At 43.9% G+C, this 19,765-nt stretch overlaps 1 protein-coding gene across 2 annotated transcripts; it reads right to left on the bottom strand.

Annotated features, from left to right (window-relative positions):
* Positions 1–9,012: 9,012 nt before the first annotated feature.
* Positions 9,013–17,047, bottom strand: TPRKB (TP53RK binding protein). Of its 2 annotated transcripts, none has more exons than XM_017876492.1 (5): positions 16,900–17,047; positions 14,191–14,353; positions 11,919–12,041; positions 9,685–9,861; positions 9,013–9,155 (listed from the first exon to the last, which is right to left on the bottom strand). In XM_017876492.1, exons 1-5 carry the CDS (start codon positions 17,022–17,024, stop codon positions 9,069–9,071), a joined length of 675 nt encoding a protein of 224 aa, XP_017731981.1. In that variant the 5' UTR covers positions 17,025–17,047; the 3' UTR covers positions 9,013–9,068. The 2 variants fall into 2 exon arrangements, with proteins under 2 accessions (XP_017731981.1, XP_017731990.1); XM_017876501.1 differs by having other exon boundaries at positions 9,016–9,155; positions 14,191–14,350; positions 16,900–16,979.
* Positions 17,048–19,765: the final 2,718 nt, after the last annotated feature.

Raw genomic sequence — 19,765 nt, 5'->3', positions numbered from 1 at the left:
TTCAGTACTAGAAGTGGTGAGAATGGGCATCCTTGTCTTATTCCAGTTCTTAAGGGGAATACTTCCAACTTTTGCCTATTCAGTATGATATTGGCTCTATGTTAGTCATAGATAGCTCTTATTATTTTGAAGTGTGTTCCTTCAATGCCTTGTCTGTTAAGGGTTTTTATCATGAAGGGGTGTTGGATTTCATGGAAAATGTTTTGTGCGTCTACTGAGATGATCATATGTTTTTTTAATTCTGTTTATGTGGTGAATCACATTTATTCATTTGCATATGTGGGATCAACCTTTCATCCCAGTAATAAACTATACTTGATGGTGGTGAATGAACTTTTTTGATGTGCTTCAGGATTCAGTTTGCTAGTATTTTGTTGATAATTTTTGTATCTATGTTCTTCAGTGATATTGGCCTGAAGTTTTCTTTTTTCATTGTGTCTCTGCCAAATGTTGATATCAAGATGATGCTAGCCTTGTACAAGGAGTTAGGGAAAAGCCCCTTCTCCTCGTTTTTTTAAGGATAGTTTCAGTAGGATTTATATAAGTTCTTTGTATGTCTAGTAGAATTCAGCTGTGACTCCAACTCACCCAAGGCTGTTTTTAGTTGGCAGTTTTTTGTTTTTTGTTTTTTAATTACTGATTCAATTCCTTGGTCTGTTATTGTTATTGGTCTGTTCAAGTTTTCACTTTCTTCCTGGTTCAATCTTGGTAGGTTGTGTGTTTCCAGAAATTTAACCATTTTCTCTGAATGTTCTTATATGTGTGCATAGAGGTGTTCATAATAGTCTTTGAGGATCTTTTGTATTTTTGTGGGACCTGTTGTAATGTCATCTTTGTCATTTCTGAGTGGGTTTATTTGTATTTTCTGCTTTTTTTCTTTATTAATCTAGCTAGTGATCTATCAGTCTTGCTTATTCTTTCAAAAAAGCAACTCTTCATTTCATTGATCTTTTGATATGGACTTTTGGGTCTCAATTTAATTGAGCTTGTCTCTGATTTTAGCTATTTCTTTTCTTCTACTAGCTTTGAAGTTGAATTGCTGTTTTTTTTTTAATCTAGTTCCTCTAAGGTGCAGTGTTAGATGGTTAATTTGAGATCTTTCTGATCTCTTGATGAAGGCAGTTAGCACTATAAACTTTCCTCTTAACACCACTTTAGCTGTAGCCCAAGAGTTTTGGTAATTTGTGTCTCTATTTTCATTAATTTCAAATAATTTTAAATTTCTGCCTTAATTTCATTGCTCACCCAAGAGTGATTCAGAAGCAAGTGCTTTAATTACCATGTTTTTGTGTTATTTTGAGAGATCACCTTGGTATTGAATTCTGTTTTTATTGCACTGTGGTCCAACAGTATGCTTGATATGTTTCTTTTTTTCAAATTTATTGAGAGCTTTATGGGCAAGCATGTGGTGCATCTTATAATATATTCTGCGTGTGGATGAGATTATATATTCTGCGGTTGTTGGGTGGAGTATTCTGTAGATATTTACTAGCTCCAATTGGTTAAGTGTCCAGTTTAAGGCCAGAATTTCACTGTTAGTTTTCCACCATGTGGATGCCTCCTAGGGAAACACAGAGCTGTGCCACTAACAGAATTCAGACAGAGGTGGGTCCACTATGCTTGGAGCCCCAAATGGTGTGTCCCACACAGCTAGAGGAGCAGGAGTGGGTGGAGTGACCTGCTTTACCATCTGAGTGCTTCCCAGGGGAAGACAGGGCTCTGCCCACCTAAAGAATTCAGGAAAAAATGGGTCTGCTATGTAGGAAGCCCCACCAAGTATGCACCTCCCAGCTATGAGCAGCAGGAGTAGCTGGAGCCGCTCACTCCACCATCTGGATGCTTCCTAGGAGAACATGGGGCTGCACCCATCCGCAGAGTTTAGACAGAAGTGGGGTCACTGTGCTAGAAGCTGGCATCAAGCATTGTCTTGTGAGGGGGAATTGAGCAATCTTATCACCCCCAGGCACCACATCTACAGCCTGTATTAGGGGTATGTAAGATGTCACCAGGCTGCTCTGGGGTCCAAGGCCTATGGAGGTCCCTTGTGGACTTGAGTGTTGCCTCCGTAAACACTCTGGACCACTCTCTGTATCAGTCTGTATGCTTGGGGTTCAGGAGGAATCTCCCATCCCAGGATTGCACAGGTCCCCGCAGGAAGTGTAAATCCCCCAGGGGCTCTCACTCACTATGGAAACCATTTAGTTGCCCATAGTAATGTGGTTGAATTATCTATAACTGCCTTATACATGTTTATAAGTTGCTGTTTGAATCCCCTTCCCAGGACATGACTGGTAATTGTGTGTGGTTTGTATTAATTTTGTTCCTTGGAGCTTGGGGAAGCCAAAGAGGGAGTAGGTGATTCTCGGACTCTGTACAACCTCCTGAAGTGACATTTTTCTCTGCGATTGTTTTAAAACTCATAAACTGATGCTGCTTTACCACTTGCAGGGTAAGGGAAATATCTAGTTCTATGGGACGTGCCCTTGAGATTTTGCTTTTGTACTTTAAGGTGACTGTTGGCTGCTTTGGTGACTTGCCTTGTGTACAGTAATATTGCTGGGCCTGATTTTTTTTTCTAGCAAATCTTTACAATGTAGCTAAGATATTTAGATCTAAGAGATAATTTTCCAGACATTTTTCTGATTTATTTCTGGCTAGAAGGGGTATATGATTAATCTTCATTCAAGCTAGGGCAGAAATGCTTTTTTCTTTTTTAAACAGGGTTGCCACGTCTCTAGTTGAGAAGTTTATCTCTTTCTCCTGGGCCACATAGTACCTCAGTCAACTTTTCTATCAAAAGTGGGCTATCAGTAGGGTATTTTGAATGTAATGACTCACCTTTCACCCCCTGTAGGTATGATCCTTTGTGGAGAAAGAACTGTGTATTAGCTCTAAATTTGTGATATGAATTGAGCCCCTTCTCTGGATTCTGAAGATTCTTTTCATGTTCTGTTTGTTTGTATATTTCAGTTATAGAAGAGGAGATTCACTATGCCTGTCTATTTCCTAAAATCCGTCATCTGTTTTCTCAGTGTTTCTCTCTCCTATTTACTCAGCTTCTCTGTTTCTAATGGCTGCTTCCTCTTCACTGGAACCATGCTTTAGTTGTTCCTCACATGGACTGGGGAGGACAAGTGTGACAGGATGGCTTCTGTTGATGTTTCTGCCGCCTTACATCTTTCTATTACCAAATATTTAATCTTTTATTAAGTATAAAGGTAAAAGGATAGTTAAATATAAAAAATTCAGACAACATAGAAAGTAAAAGGGCCTTGAAGTTCATCCACAATTCTCCCCATCCTGAAACAGTCCTGATTAACTTTTTTATATATAATCTTCCAGTTTTATATTTTATGATTCACATACCTTGTTTTATTTTAAAAAATGGAATTATACCAAGTGATTTGAAACTCTTATTTCCAACTTTTGTTTTGAAACTGTTCATTTAATATATCATAATAGACATCTTTCTGTGTTAAATACAGATTTATGTAGTCCTGTGTCCAAGCACACATTTCAGCAAAGACTCCTTCCCCCTTGATAACAAATGTTTCAGTTGCTGAGGGGACATAAGAGCCAAGCACAAAAAAAGAAAAAAAACAAAAAAAAAAAAAAAAAAAAAAAAAAAACAGCCCAGCCTCCAGATCCCAAGGAAGGTGCATGCTCAGAGCACTGTCCTTCCACCCAGTCCTCTCACCTGCCACAAGAGCCTTGAGTGTCCAGGCAGCTTCAGCTTTCAGCTGCTCACTAGCATCCCCAGGAGATAGTGTCCAAGGCCCGTACACCTCTGGAAAGCAGGCTTGCTGCCCCCTCATTAGTTGGCTCCTGAATTTTTGATAATCATAAACCCTAGGGTCAAAGAGCTAGGTTGTAACACAGTAGGGAGTGCATTCCCGAGTGCATTCCCCTATGTGGTCACAGGGAATGAGCCTGGAGCAGAGGAGCCCAGCAGGCTGAGGATCTGCAGTGTGCTGGGCCTGGGCTTGGCACGAAGGCACCAGATGTCGGAGGTGTGGCTGCCACCCAGGAGGACACACCTGATGGGGCTCTGGGAACAGGACGATGGTGGAGACGTTACATCCAGAATAACTTTGTTAGGAGACTGAACTTGACAGTCAGGAGTTTTACATTGCAGGTATCAAAAAGCCACCTAAAATTGCCTTAATAGAGGTGATCTAATGGCTCAGGAAACCACCAACTCTAGGAAGACAGGATAACCTGAAAGTGGGTTTGACCTGGTGTTTTTCTGCCCTTCTGTGCACGGCATCAGCTTCCTCCCAAGACTGGCACCTCATAGGACATCGGGTGTTTGCCAGCCCAGTTGAAGCTGTCTGCTTCCTTGCTCACCACCAGCAGAAAGGTGAGGGCTATGTCCCGCATTCCAGGTGACAGAGGAGGTTTACATGGGGACTCTGTCACACTTTCTGGGGACTGTACATTTCACAGAAGGAGCCAGGTTATACTAAAGGAGTCCTGGCCCAAGGATACCAGCACCCCATAGAGATGGAGAACTCAGCACCCCAGCGAGCTCAAGGACTGAGGGGCTCAGTAACAATGAGCACTGCCCACAGAGGGGCGCCCTGCAGTCAGAAGGGGTGGGAAACAGGTGCGGATCGGCAGCCGGCAGAGGCCCACCCAGGTGAGCACAGGTGGAGCTGATGGTGGATGGAGACGAAGAGTGTGCTGGTTGGGAGGGGAAGACGGTGGCCTGTAGCCGGTCTGGGAATTCCCAAGCTGAGCAAAGAGTTTGCCAAGGCCTGTGGTTGGGCTTGTTAACAAAAACACCAAACTCTTAAAAAACGATCTGTAAGAGGTATCTTCTGAGCCAATGAGTGACCACAGTCTGGGGACTCTCAAGAGGTCCTGAAAACGTGTGCCAGAGCAGTCGTTTTCTACATTTGAGGGGACAGGAATTGGAGTAACATCATAAATCCATCCATGAAAGGTATACATTGACTCGGCCTAACAAGGTGGGATATCTTGAAGTCAGGGCGTTAGAGGTCATAGGTGGATTCAAAGATTTTCTGATTGGCATTTGGTTGAGAGTTCAGCTTTGTCTAAAGATGTGAAGTTGGTACAAAGGAATGCTTCAGTTCAGAGAGAGGGTCTGCCTCTGCCATGTGATGCTGTCCCAGAGTCAGGAAGGAAAGTCAACCACAGCATCCTGGGTCAATTTAAAACCCATTGAAGGAGACTCTGTGGTTTCTAGGGTGTGTGTTAATTCTTGCTTTGCATGGCCTCAGGTCTTGTTCATAATCTGTACCTGATTGTCAGAATCCATTCTGAATTATCTCACGATGCCTATTTTATATTCCAAAGGTGCAGGGCTCTCATGAAGCTTCTCTCACCTCCCCTTCCATCATGGCCAGGAATTCATTTTTTCAGGTTTCCCTGGGGTCCCCTTGACTAAGAGGGGGCCTGTTCCATTGGTTGGGGTCTCAGGATTGCAGGCCTTAGGGCAGCCTCACAGCACAGTGCAGGGCAGTTGGCTGGATTTTCCTGAACCCTAAACCCCATGGCTCATGGGATAAGGGAGCTGTGGGCCACCCGGATTCTGCTGAGATTCCTTTCCCTAGGTGCAGGTGCAGGTTCGGCCTTGTCCCTTTCTGTTCCTTTCAGAAGCCCACAGAGTGGAGGACAGGACGGTTTGGGGTCAGGGACAGAGGCTCCTGTCACTGAGACTGTCCTCAGTGGGACAGAGGGAAGAGACTATTGTTGCAGTTCATCTGCCTCTCTGCAGCACTGATGTGTAGGCCCAGCAATTCAAGTCCACTCCTGGCAGCCAGCCTTAAACACAGAACTGATCAGCCACACAGAAAACCTGAAACAAAGCCTCTAAAGTGCAGCCTCTCAAAAAGGCTCACCAGAGTTCTCTTAATCAGACTTAGTGTAGTCAGTGAGCTTCTGTTGCCTCCTGTGACGTGGGTGCTATTTTTCCCACTAAAAGCCCAAACCTCTGCCTCAGGAGACAGGGCTCAGCTGCAGCCTCCTCAACTAAATGTGAAGGGCTACTTTCTGGGCAACTCAGAGGAGCCTTAAACTCACAATGGTGTGCAAATCTGTGGGCTCACTTTCTACATCAGATCTTCAAAGGTCTCTGATTCCAAAAGCTTGGGAACTGTTAAATTTGATCATTTCTGAAATGTCCTCCAGTTTAAAAGTCCTCAGTTCCAGTTCATTTTCAATTCCTGAATAAAGGGATGAGTCCTGGAGCTTCTGGAAGCTGGCCTGGAACTGAACACTGGCTGCAGACAATGCCCGAAGCGCAAACCCAAAGGCGCATGGATTTGGGTTGCATGAGAAAGCTTCATATTCAGGTCTGTCTTTGTGACAGTGAGGGGTGTCCAGGGAAGCCTATATGAGGGGCAGGGGCCAACCAGCAGCCCAGCCTGGGGAGCTGCATTAACCACATCTCACCTTAGGGGAGCTGCCTTAACCACATCTCACCTTACTTCCTCAGAGCTAAATTTTTCTTGAAAGGAACTGCAGATTTCTGCAAAATATTAAGCAAACTGAGCAGCTGTTTTATTTTATTTTAAGCAGTAAGGAAAAAAACAGAAATTTTCACACCAAAGACCCTGTGTTAGGCTCAGAGGAACTGGTGTAGAGACTGAGGAGTCACGGAACACCGCTCTCGGAAACTGTTAGGGCAATTGAAAAAAAAAAAAAAGAGTAAAGACAATGAAGAGGCTTAATTCTCCCTGTTAAAACCAAGGAAGCCGTGTCCTCTCTCCCTTAGAGCATTTTCTTTGGAAAACTTGTCATTGTGAATCTTCCTCTGCCCCTTTGAAAGGCATGCAAAGCTTTTTGACAGCTAAATAAGCCTCTTGCCAGCTTTGCAACCCAGGACTGTGTTCCTGAAGGACCTGAGAGTCCATCTTTGAAACATCATCAAAGCAGCCAGGGCCCTATCGGCTAGTCTCTGTGGGACGGTGGGGGCTAACATCTGTGAGTGCTAAATCTACCTCCTGTCATGAAGGTAAGAGTTTATTTTCCTTCATAACAAGGTAATTAGCAAACGCAGGTGGTCAGGTAAATTGAGGTTGAATCTCCGATGAAATGGGTGTGGCCAAAGGTGCTGTGCAGTCCACTGATCTGAGGACTAGGCATTACTCTTCTTGAGAAGGTGTGCAGTGAGCAATGGGTTGGACCCGCTGGCTAGACTGGCAATGAGATTTCTTTCTGTCTTTGCAGCATCTTAGCGGGTCACTGCCTGTAATGCGCATCTCACTCTGAGTTCACGCCTCTTCAATGATCAGTGTTTTCTTCCTCTTCTATCTCTGCAGAGAGGCTTGCTGGGATAGATTGTTTGTAATTCTATTTCCCTACCACCGGAGGATGAACTTTGGGGGTCAGGCAGCTGGGAAGGAACTCATGCCTAGGCCTTTCACACTCTACATCCATCAGTAGCAGAACTTAAGAGTCTTTCTGGGACTCCATACTTCCTGGAAAGAGGAATTCATTCTTTTCATTGCTGACATTCCTGGGTGTGTGTGTGTGGCAGTTACACTTTCCCCATCCCATTTTGTACCTCCTTCCACTCCGGGGACCCCAAGAGGCCTGGCTCCGCTTGCCCAGTGCACCTCCAAAGAAGGGAGACTGGGAGATGAGGATCCTGCCAGGGGGCCAAGTGTTGGACAAGGTGAATGTGAATGTGGAGGAGAAACAGCCCTCCCAAGAACCTGATGGGGTCGGGGATGAAGTGAGGGTGCTCAGAAAAGTGCTGAGGCAGGCCCCAGGCTGGGGTCATGGACCTGCCTCAGCAGCTGGGGTCTGACTTCTTGGGGTTGCGTCCTGACTCCCCCTCCCACACATGGCTCTTTGCCCTCTAGAGGCCAAGGGGCAATGGCAGGTTCACAGTGGCACTGCAAGGTTAGGGTTGTTGGGGGTTCTTAGGGAGCAGGGGCACCAGTCCTGCTGTGGCCCTGGCTGCCCCCCACCTTGCCCAGGCTCCATGTGCACCCTCAGAGTCCCCCTGGCACAACATTTCTTCTTCCCACGAGGAACACCCCCACTTCCACTTGGGCCTCTGCCAGGAAGGGTGGGAGCTCTGCCAAGGTGTCCCTCTGAGTGACCACCCTCAGCTGGAGCCACCAGCCAGGCCTCTGCACAGGAGCTGCCCCTGGGCCTTGTGTGTAAAATGGGGGTAATAACAGTGTCTACCTCATAAGGTTGCTGCAAGAATTAAATGATTTCATACAAGTGAAAGACACTTAGAACCAGGATCCAGAGGCTTGCAAGGGGTGAGCTGGAGTAGCCATGGTAAGTATGGAGAGGGAGGTGAACTGATGGATATAAAATCGCCAAGGCAAAAAATTTAAAAACAATAACCAGCTGGGCTTGGTGGCTCATGCCTGTAATTCCAGCGCTTTGGGAGGCGCAGCAGAAGCATCACTTGAGTCTAGGAGTTGAGATCAATCTGGGCAACATAGTGAGACCACATCTCTAAAAAAAAAATAATCACTAAGGCGAGAACCTAGTACACTGTAGGCATTCCCTAAGTGTTTGCAATTTTTATTCCAATTATATAAAAATAAAATATATTTGAATAGAAACAGAACTCTAGAAGGCAATAACAAGTAATAGTAACTGATTATCTTTTAAAATACTATAAGGTAGGACTACAAGTGGTTTCCTTTTTTCTTTTTTTTTTCTTTGAGACGGAGTCTCACTCAGCTGCCCAAGCTGGAGTGCAATGGAGCGATCTCAGCTCACTGCAACCTCTGCCTCCCGGGTTCAAGTGATTCTCCTCTCTCAGTCTCCCAAGTAGCTGGGATTACAGGCACCTGCCACCATGCCTGGCTAGTTTTTAAATTTTAGTAGAGATGGGGTTTCACCATGTTGGCCAGGCTGGTCTTGAACTCCTGACCTCGGGGGATCCGCCTGCCTCAGCCTCCCAAATTGCTAGGATTTCAGGCATGAGCCACCGCACCTGGCCTTTTTTTTTTTCTTTTTTATACCATTCTGTGATTTAAACTTTTCTATAATGCACATATATTAGTTTTATAATCAGGGAAGAAAACTCAATGTTTTCTTTAATGCTGAGTTTTGTTAATATTTCTGATATTTCACAAAACATCTTTTGTTGACATTCTACAAATGATACCATCCAATAATGTCCCAATACTTTCTTCTTGTGAAGAGAGTTTATATATCTGTAAAAATGAAAGACAAATTATGACTTGCTATCGTCATTCACTACTAATTGTCATTATACAAACATGTGTAAGTGAAATTATTCCTCATTCAATTATTGGCTTCATACTATAACAAACAACAAATGTGATTAAAATATTCCAAGTAGATGGCAATTCATTACTTGTATTCCCTTTAAATTGCTGCTATGGGGTAACTCTCAAGAACATAAAACCAAATTTCTATCCATTTAACTTCATACTAAATTTATTTTACATTTTAAATATACTATGTACGTTTGATATTGAAAGGTATTCTCTTTCTTAATGTGGAGAATGGTTATATCAGCTGAGTTTGTAATTATATTTTACATAAACCCACACCTCCCAGTTCTTTGTATCTAAAATTATTTTTTAGTAATTCTAAAAATTAGATTAACTTTCTCAAAAGTTCAAAAAACAAGGAGCCCTGGTGATCAATAAGCAAACAGTATCAGCATTATTGCTCATCTATCACACTCTTTCTAAAAATATGGACTGGCAAACAAACCTTTTGGACTTCTGTAATATTTGTTATCTCAGGAAGACTTTTCAGAGAAACCTGATGACCTTCCACTTGAGATATTAGGTATTCTTGATTTATTTGTTTTTCTCCCTCTTCAATGTAAACAATTAGAATTGAGGTGTCACTTGCTGAGATACCAAATTTTTTCAAAGCCTCTGAAATCTAAGAGAAAAAAAATGAAAAAATAAAATAAAACAAGATAATTAACCATTGTTTCCTATGTCTGAAACATTTCCTAATCTGCCTTATTCCTTGGTCAGGCTCTTATTTTTCATGTCCTAAAAGTTCTCACTGCCTAGTTTTTCACTTTGATGATTCCTTTCCAACATCCATTGGTACTTCCTCAAAAGCACTCCCTGCTTAAAGTTATGCCTTGTTCCTATGGAATCAAGCCCAGCCTCTTGGTGCTACACAAAAAAACACCTCCTCCCGCTGGTGCCAAGTGGCTCTCCAGCCAGGCGCTTCTGCCTCCTGGCCAGTCTGGCCTGCCTGGGGGTCCAGTCACATTTCATGCCCTTCTGCCTGTGCTCAAGCTTTGTCCTCTGCTCACATGTCCCTTCTCCCCATGGCTTGGCTGCTGAACACATGCTTCAAGGTCCACATTTCTGATGCCACTCCCCACCACACCCTCCTCCCTCCAAAATGAATGGCTTCATTGCTGTACCCCTAGATTTGAATTCATTTTTCCATTATATCATTTATCTCAGGGCATTTTAACTTGTTTATCTGCCTCTCCTTAGGAACATATTTGCCTCTTCTTCCCCTAGAACTGCAAATGGAATGGGGAAAATTTCAACAGACATTTACTGAATTCAAGAGTTTTCTGAATTACGTCTAATGATCTCAAGGAAACAATAATTAGTAAATTTTATTCCAAGTACTGGGAAACTCTATTACCATGCTGAGATAACTGCATTTTATAAACTTTACAACCATCTGTATTTTAACCTATGCCACAGGTGTCGTAACTTTTCTTCTCTTTTTTTTTTTTGAGACGGAGTTTCGCTCTGTGGCCCGGGCTGGAGTGCAGTGGCCAGATCTCAGCTCACTGCAAGCTCCGCCTCCCGGGTTCACGCCATTCTCCTGCCTCAGCCTCCTGAGTAGCTGGGACTACAGGCGCCCGCCACCTCGCCCGGCTAGTTTTTTGTATTTTTTAGTAGAGACGGGGTTTCACCATGTTAGCCAGGATGGTCTCGATCTCCTGACCTCGTGATCCGCCCGCCTCGGCCTCCCAAAGTGCTGGGATTACAGGCTTGAGCCACCGTGCCCGGCCGTAACTTTTCTCTAGATGACATTAGTACCTGGTTGTTATTAATAGCAGCAGTAATACTAAAAATTCATCAGCAAAATTGCAGTCATTTTTTTCATGTGCTACATGTGTGATGTCTTTGGCTTGATAACTTTCATTGAAAAAGCGTTACTGGCCGGGCGCAGTGGCTCAAGCCTGTAATCCCAGCACTTTGGGAGGCCAAGGCGGGCGGATCATGATGTCAGGAGATCGAGACCATCCTGGCTAACACGGTGAAACCCCGTCTCTACTAAAAATACAAAAAAAAAGAAATTAGCCGGGCGTGGTGGTAGGCGCCTGTAGTCCCAGCTACTCCGGAGGCTGAGGTGGGAGAATGGCATGAACCTGGGAAGCGGAGCTTACAGTAAGCCGAGATCGCACCACTGCATTCCAGCCTGGGCGACAGAGCGAGAATCCGTCTCAAAAAAAAAGAAAAGAAAAGAAAAAGCGTTACTATAAGTATTTCAAACCACAAACTCTTCCTACATAGTGGGTGTGTGAGTGAGGATGTGTTAAGGACTGTTATAGGTACCAGCAAGTTCCTGGTATATGAAAAAGACATGGATCCCACCCTCAAGGAGTTTACGGGAAGAGGGAGATATGCACGCTAGCACACAAAATATTCATGCCTAATGTTTTATCATTTAGATTTTTGTCAGTTTCTTAAGCAAAAATACTTGAGAGGTCTTCCTGATCCTATATGGTAAGAACAGATAAAATTACCCTCACTTAATTTAGCTAAATTTTTGTTTACTCATATGTAAACTGTCTTAGTAAGAGGCAGGGTAAACCTCAACTCTCTGTCCAGAGCTCTCTTCACTATTATTTTGGTTTATTACTAACCACTGTCTTGCAGGAATTTAGCCTCCAACCCTGAGGAACACATATGTTATTATGACAAGGTCAACAGAAATAGGAAAGTCTACATTACATTGTTATTTGGGGAAAGGTTGAAAATAATTTCAGTAGATAGAGTTCTTGTCTTCATTTTTCCCAGTTTGTAGAGGTGAACTGCTTTGTTTGCTGCCACAAGTATCTGAAATGGATCGACAATCTACCAAAGAGAGCAGAAAGAATTAATTACACATAGAGAAGCTGCAGTGCTTGAAAACACATGGTAACTCAAGGTTAACTCCAGTGTCAAGCTGGTTTACTTCATCACAATTCTTATGGTCTGTATTTTCAAAACTATTATCCCAGCTGGGCACGGTGGCTCACGCCTATAATCCCAGCACTTTGGGAGGCCAAGGTGGGCGGGTCACCTGAGGTCAGGAGTTCAAGACCAGCCTGGCCAACATGGCGAAACTGTATCTCTACTAAAAATACAAAAATTAGGTGTGGTATCACGCACCTGTAATCCCAGCTACTCAGGAGGCTAAGGCAGGAGAACTGCTTGAACCCAGGAGATGGAGGCTGCAGTGAGCTGAGATTGCACCATTACACTCCAGCCTGGGCAACAAGAGTGAAACTCTGTCTCAAAACAAAACAAAACAAAACAAAAAAAACTATTATCCCAAGAGCCTGGGTAGTCAGAAAATCACAGAATTTTAAAGCTGCAAGGAACTTATGCAAATAGTAAAATTTTTTAAAATAACATTAATTGAGGGCTAATATTATGGGCATGATCATATTCCAAACATTTTACTTGTGTTATTTTCTTTAATCCTCAAAACTACCCTATGAAACTGATACTATTAGTAGTAGTAGTAGTATGTAATTGATGAGGAAATTGAGGCAAAGAATGTCTAAGTTTGAATCCCATCTCTGCCACCTATCACCTAGGGAATTTAGGCAAGTTCCTTAGCATTTTATTTGTTAGAGACACATGAAACAGTATTTACTCCATAGGCTGTTGTGAAAATTAAGCGAGTTAGTATATGTAAAGCACTTGGAACAATACTAGGAATGCAGTAAGCACTATATAAAGGTTGGCTATGTCTTGGTCAAAGTCCTAAGTAGTAGGTCTGGGATTAATTCCCGGTAACATTATCCCACTGAGTGTGCTTTTTTTCTTTTTTTTTTTTTTGGAGACAGAGTCTCGCTCCATCGCCCAGGCTGGAATGCAGTGGCTCAATCTCAGCTCACTGCAACCTCCGCCTCCCAGGTTCAAGCGATTCTTGTGCCTCAGCCTCCCGAGTAGCTGGGACTACCAGCAGACACCACCATGCCCAGCTACTTTTTGTATTTTTAGTAGAGACAGGGTTTCACTATGTAGGCCACACTGGTCTCAAACTCCTGGCCTCAACCAATCCACGCCCCTTGGCCTCTGTGTGTGCTCTTAACGACTACGCTATGCCTCCTCTACAGACTGTCTTGTTAAGAGCCCCCCATTTTAAAGATGAGAAGCTGGAGATCCAGGCGTTTCCCATGTTAGACCCAGACCACAACCTTTCCTCCTTCCTAGGGCAGGACTAGGCACTTCTGCCTCTATTCACTGTTACAGTCCAGGTTGGCTGCATCTGACTTGGACAAGAATTTTTTCCCTAACAGTGACAGAATTTTAGGCTACCTTATAACATCACAAATATTAATGTATACTTAAATGGCCTGTATGGTTCATTCATTGTTTTTTTTGTTTCTTTGTTTGTTTTGTTTTGTTTTGAGATGGAGTCTTGCTCTGTTGCCCAGGCTGGAGTGCAGTGGCGTGATCTTGGCTCACTGCAACCTCTGCCTCCCAGGCTCAAGCGATTATCCTGCCTCAGCCTCCTGAGTACAGGTGCCCGCCACCACGCTAATTTTTGTATTTTTAGTAGAGACGGGGTTTCACCATATTGGTCAGGCTGGTCTCAAACTCCTGACCTCATGATCTGCCCGCCTCAACCTCCCAAAGTGCTGGGATTACAGGCGTGAGCCACCACGCCAGGCTTTTTTTTTTTTTTTTTTTTTTTTTTTGAGACAGTTTCGCTCTTGTCACCCAGGCTGGAGTGCAATGGCGCAATCTTGACTCACCGTAACCTCCGCCTCCCGGGTTCAAATGATTCTCCTGCCTCAGCCTCCTGAGTAGCTGGGATTATAGGCACCCGCCACCACGTCCAGCTAATTTTTGTATTTTTAGTTGAGACAGGGTTTCACTATGTTGGCCAGGCTTGTCTTCAACTCCTGACCTCAGGTGATCCACCCACCTCGGCCTCCTAAAGTGCTGGGATTATGGGTGTGAGCCACCGCACCCAGCCAGCTCATTAATTCTTACAATTTATATTTACCACTGTAGGATTTATCAGTGATCCATCGATGGTGCCTTCCATGGCCTTTCTTCTCAAGTCTCCAGCATTTTTTACATCTTTAAATAACAGAAGGGTTACCCTGCATTCGGGAAACAGGTCCAGCTGATATGTTAACTGCATTTCACAGATAAGCAGGATTCTACTGCACACAAAATGAAAAGACCAAAAGATTTCGTTTGTTTAAAAGTTAACATTATAACTCATTTCTTAACAAATATTCAATAACTTTGATAACAACATGATACAAAGTTTTAAACTAGAAAAATCCATCGCCAAAGCCCATTTGGCATCCTCATGAGATGCTGTCTTCCTAACCCTTCTGAGCTGTTTCTAGTTCCATTGCCATTCCCAAGGAAACGCCAAGGGGCCCAGCTGGTTGCTGTTTGTTCAGTTGAGGCAGGCTCAGACACACGGTTGAAGGGCTGCTTCTCCAGCAGACAAGCAGGAGCAGAATGTCAGAAATTTTTTAAACCAGAGGTTACTTATGGTATTAATGAAGTCTTACTCTATCTTAGTCTTTTTAAATTCCTGATCTCATCATTTTATTTATATTTTAGGAAGGCCTAGACATAAATATTAAGGAAGAAAATAATTTTAAAGAATAAAGTAGGCCAGGCATGGTGGCTCACGCCTGTAATCCTAGCACTCTGGGAGGTCAAGGAGAGTGGATCACCTGAGGTTGGGAATTTGAGACCAGTCAGATCAACATGGAAAAACCCCGTCTCTACTAAAAATACCAAAAAAATTAGCCAGGCATGGTGGCGCATGCCTGTAATCACAGCTACTCAGGAGGCTGAGGCAGGAGAATCACTTGAACCTGGGAGGCAGAGGTTGCAGTGAGCCGAGATTGCACCATTGCACTCCAGCCTGGGCAACAAGAGTGAAATTCAGACTCAAAAAAAAAAAAAGAATAAAGTATCACACTTGACCCAAAGATATTAATTCCACACATGGAAATTAAGCAGAGAGGGTATTAAATAATCAATATTGCTCCTTTCTTGGACATAAGCTTAACAAGAAAAGGATAGGTTATTATACATAAAGACATAAAAGACAATTTGAATAACTAGAAAGACATGACCATATCTTTGAATGGAAAAACTATGTATTGCAAAAATTTCTTTAAAACAAGTTCTATCAAATTCTTAATAAGATATTTTGGTGGGGCAATTTGAGACTCATTTTATCCTTTTACCTGGCAGATTATATTTCTAGAACTCTTTCTGATGGAAGTCATTAGGAATCCAAGAATTATATAAGATGTTCCTCTCATTATTTTAACAGTAAAAAGTTGAAAATAACCTATCTAGCTAATGATGGGATTGGTTGTGATTTAACAACCATTAAAACCACATGGTCTTGACGTTGTGTAGAAACGGCAATAAATAACCTTAAGTAAAAACATCTGAATGGAAAACAAAACACACAAACTGGCCAAAATGTGGGTTTTGAAAAGCTTTTAAACAAATATTAAAAGAAAACACACCAAAAGCTAACGTTATCTCTTACTTAGAATTAACTTGACTTTTTCTGCTACAAACAGGAAAAAAAATATTTGTGAACAATATCCTGGCCACAGTTCAATCATTACTCATGCTAAGAGGAAAAAAATGGATACACAAACATATAATCAGTAGGATCCCAATATATAAAAAGATACACATATTTTTAAAAAACACATGAAGGAAACACTAAAATATGACCATCTTGGGTAGTGAGCTTATGAGGTGATTTTTATTGTCCTTTATACAAAAGAAAGTATTTTGTTATGTATGTTCTGAATTTTCTACAGTGAGCATACAAAACATGAGTAGACATAATAAGAAAGGAAAAAAAAGTGTGGTTTTAACACTGGGGTTGGGGAAGAATCCTTAGAAAACCTCAAAATAGTTTGTTCTTGTTTAGCGTAATTCACTCAGTCCAGAAACTTGGAATCATCGTTGAGTACCCAACCTGTCACTGAAATCCTATATCTAATCCGTAAAGTCCTGAATTTTCACCTGCTAAATATACTTTTGATTCATCCACTTCTCTCCCATACGCTAGGTCACACCGCTCATCTACAGCAGTAGCCTCCTGAGTGGTTTCTCAGAATTCCTGCCCTCCTATAATCCAGTCTTCACCCGCAGTTCTAGTGATCCTTTCAAAATGACCATCAGATCTTGCCATTCTGCTGCTCTTACGATAAACCCCCAACTTTGTGTCACGGTGTTCCATACTCTACGATCTGGTCCCTGCCTCCCTCTTCTGCTACCGCCGCAATGGCCTTCTCTAAGCTCAAGTCACCAAGCTTTCTCCCCGATTCTGCCCTATCGGACAGGTAGTTCCCTCTCTCCTTTCATCTCCGCTTGACGCACTCCTCCCTCCCTTCAACTCCATTTGGAATCATTTACTACAGCTCCCAGAACTCCGCGACTACGGCTCTTTTTAGTCTGAGGACTAGCTCCTTTTTGGGCCCAATCACAACTTTAAAGAACCGTGCGCCTATCCGTTGCATGTCTCCTCACTAAACTATATTTCTTGGGACAGACTGACTATCATTCTCGTGCTGCATTCCCAGGGGCTGGCCTCGTTGGCGCTTGATAAATACCAGCTTAAGAACCCGCAGCCATAGTCCCAAGGACATTACTAAATCTGCCCAAACCCTCCCCTCCCGAGCCGCCCCGTAAGGGGGCAACGAAAACTCACCATCCGGCCCCCAGCGCGTCTCGAAAGATCTCCCGCTCGGAAACAGAGCTCACAACTTCCGGAAGTGATGGCAATCCCTGTCTTCTTCGAGCCAGTTTCCGGATAGGCCGGCTCGGGGTGGCCATGTTTTTCCGGGTCCCGGTAGGGGGAGTGCTTCCGCCCATCGTCCCGCCCATTCTTCCGCCCTCCCAGTCTGGGTCCCGTCAACGAATGCGAAGAATAGGGGCTATATATGACTTCCGGCGAAGGAAATGGAAGCATATATGGGCTGCTGGAAGTTGAGGTCCGGTTTTGAGTCTCGGCTTTGTCTTAATCTGTGTTGGGCGTTGCACCGGGCTTCCTCAGTTTCTTCCTGTACAAGGAAAAGTACTGACCAAAATGAGTTCTACATACGTTTCCGCTGCTCGAGATTTCTTTTTTGTTGTTGTTGGTTTTTTTTTGAGACACAGCCTTCCTTTGTTACTCAGGCTGGAGTGCAGTGGCGCAATCTCGGCTCACTGCTGCCTCCGCCTCGGGGTTCAAGTCGTTCTCCTGCCTCAGCCTCCCAAGCAGCTGGGACTACAGGCGCGTACCACCACGCCCAGCTAATTTTTTGCATTTTTAGTAGAGACGGGGTTTCACCGTGTTAGCCAGGATGGTCTGGATCACCTGATCTCGTGATCCGTCCGCGTTGGCCTCCCAAAGTTCTGGGATTACAGGTGTGAACCGCTGCACCCCGCTGAGATTTCTTCGTTCTTTTTCTGGGCCTTATCTCCTATGACACTTTGGACTTTGGACTTTTGAGTTTAATGCTGGAACAAGTTAAAACTTTAGGGGATGATTGGGAAGTCATGATTATGTTTTGCAATGTGAGAAGGACATGAGATTTGGGGGTCCAGGGATGGATTGATACAGTTTGAATATATGTCCCTGCCAAATCTCATGTTGAATTGTGATCCCCAGTGTTGGAGGTGGGACCTGATGGGAGGTGTTTGGGTCATGTAGGTGGATCTCTTATGGCTTGGTGTCTTTGCAATAGTGAGTGAGTTCTAGGGAGATCTGGTTCTTTAGAAGTGTGTGGCACCCCCAAACACACACTGTCTCTTGCTCCAGTTCTCACCGTGTGATGTGCCTGCTCGCCCTTCTCCTTCTGCCAAATTAAAAGCCTCCTCAGAAGCCAAACAGATACTGGTACTATGCTTCCCGTACAGCCTGCAGAACCATGAGCCAATTTAACCTGGTTTCTATATAAATTACTCAGTCTCAGATATTTCTTTGTAGCAATGCAAGAACAGCCTAATTGTGGGGGTCGGGCGGGGGAAAAAGATGGGGAGGCATGACACATCGGGCTAAAACATGAAGGACATTCGGCCGGACGTGGTAGTTCACGCCTATAATCTCAATACTTTGGGAGGCCGAGGTGGGTGAATCACCTCAGGTCAGGAGTTCGAGACCAGCTTGACTAACATGGAGAAACCCCGTCTCTACTGAAAAATAAAAGAATTAGCCAGGCATGGTGGTGCATACCTGTAATGCCAGCAACTCGAGAGACTGAGGCAGGAGAATCGCTTGAACCTTTGAGGTAGAGGTTGCCGTGAGCCGAGGTTGTGCCATTGCACTCCAGCCTGGACAACAAGAGTGAAACTCCCTCTAAAAATATATATACACACACACACACACATATGTGTGTGTGTGTGTGTGTGTGTATGTATGTATATATATGAAGGATATTCTATTTCTAGGACAGACTGGAACAGGGCCCTGGCTGTTCTGGTTAGTCTGTCTTTATCACAGGATGCTACATTCCCAGCACATTCTACAGTTATCCTAGAGAACCACAAGTGAGAAAGGAGAAAGAACTAAGTTTGTCCAAGGCCACCTGGAGAACTATTCTGCAGTCTATGCCCTTAACCCAGATTATCCCCCTTAGCACAGCTAGTCCATTCCATATGCCCACCAACCTCCTAGTACCTGGAGGCGGAGGTTTGTCTTCTCAGATTGACTTAACACCTTGACAGACACAATGTCAGTGCAACATTGTTGAGCCATAGCCAGAATACGTTTTACTAGGCCCAGGAGGACTACTCCACAAACAGGCTGATTGGGTCTGCCTGGAGCAGCAACCTAGTCCAGGATTCAGCGATCCAGGTAAGAAGTTGCTAAAGAGGTCAAAAAAGGGTCCTTAAGGGAGCCCCAATATCTGCAGCAAGTGGGCTTCCTCCCAGATCTCCTCTACTTTTCTGCAGTACATTAGGTGTTCGCTAGGTACTGTAGCAGCTACTGGCAATCAAACACACTTCTCCCAGTTTGGTAAATGGAAATCTAAAGTAATTCCTTTGTTTAATACAATCCTCTTGGCCAGGTGTGCTGGCTCATGCTTGTAATCCCAGTGCTTTGGGAAGCTGAAATAGGGGGATTGCTTGAGGCCAAGAGTTCAAGACCAGCCTGGGCAAAATAGTGAGGCCTCCATCTCTCCAAAATATTAAGAAAAATAGCCAAGTGTGGTGGTGTGCACCTGTAGTCAGATCTACTCAGGAGGCTCAGGTGGGAGGTTCACTTGAGCCTAGGAGTTTGAGGTTACATTGAGCTATGATCATGCCACTGCACTCCAGTCTGGGCAACAGCATAAAACCCCATCTCAAAAAAAAAAAAAAAAAAAAAAAAAAAATTCCCAAGGGAGTTGAGGGATGTCTGCTGGGCTGCCAAGGAATTGGCAATAGAGGAAGCAATATCTGCCATGCTCAGGGACAGATTTCTTATCAATTTTTCCTGAGCACCGACTCATATGTGTGCTACCAAAAATCTCAAAAAGAACACAAACCCAGAGTTGCTTACACCTCCTAGCAGGAGTCTAGTAAGCCTGGTGCATGACTTCAGGCTGCTGGCC

Source organism: Rhinopithecus bieti, unplaced genomic scaffold (genome assembly GCF_001698545.2).
Source record: "Rhinopithecus bieti isolate Rb0 unplaced genomic scaffold, ASM169854v2 scaffold_1058, whole genome shotgun sequence".
In the NCBI taxonomy this organism is placed as follows: domain Eukaryota; kingdom Metazoa; phylum Chordata; class Mammalia; order Primates; family Cercopithecidae; genus Rhinopithecus; species Rhinopithecus bieti.
Note: the sequence above shows the minus strand (reverse complement) of the source record. Positions and strands in the feature narration are given on the sequence as shown.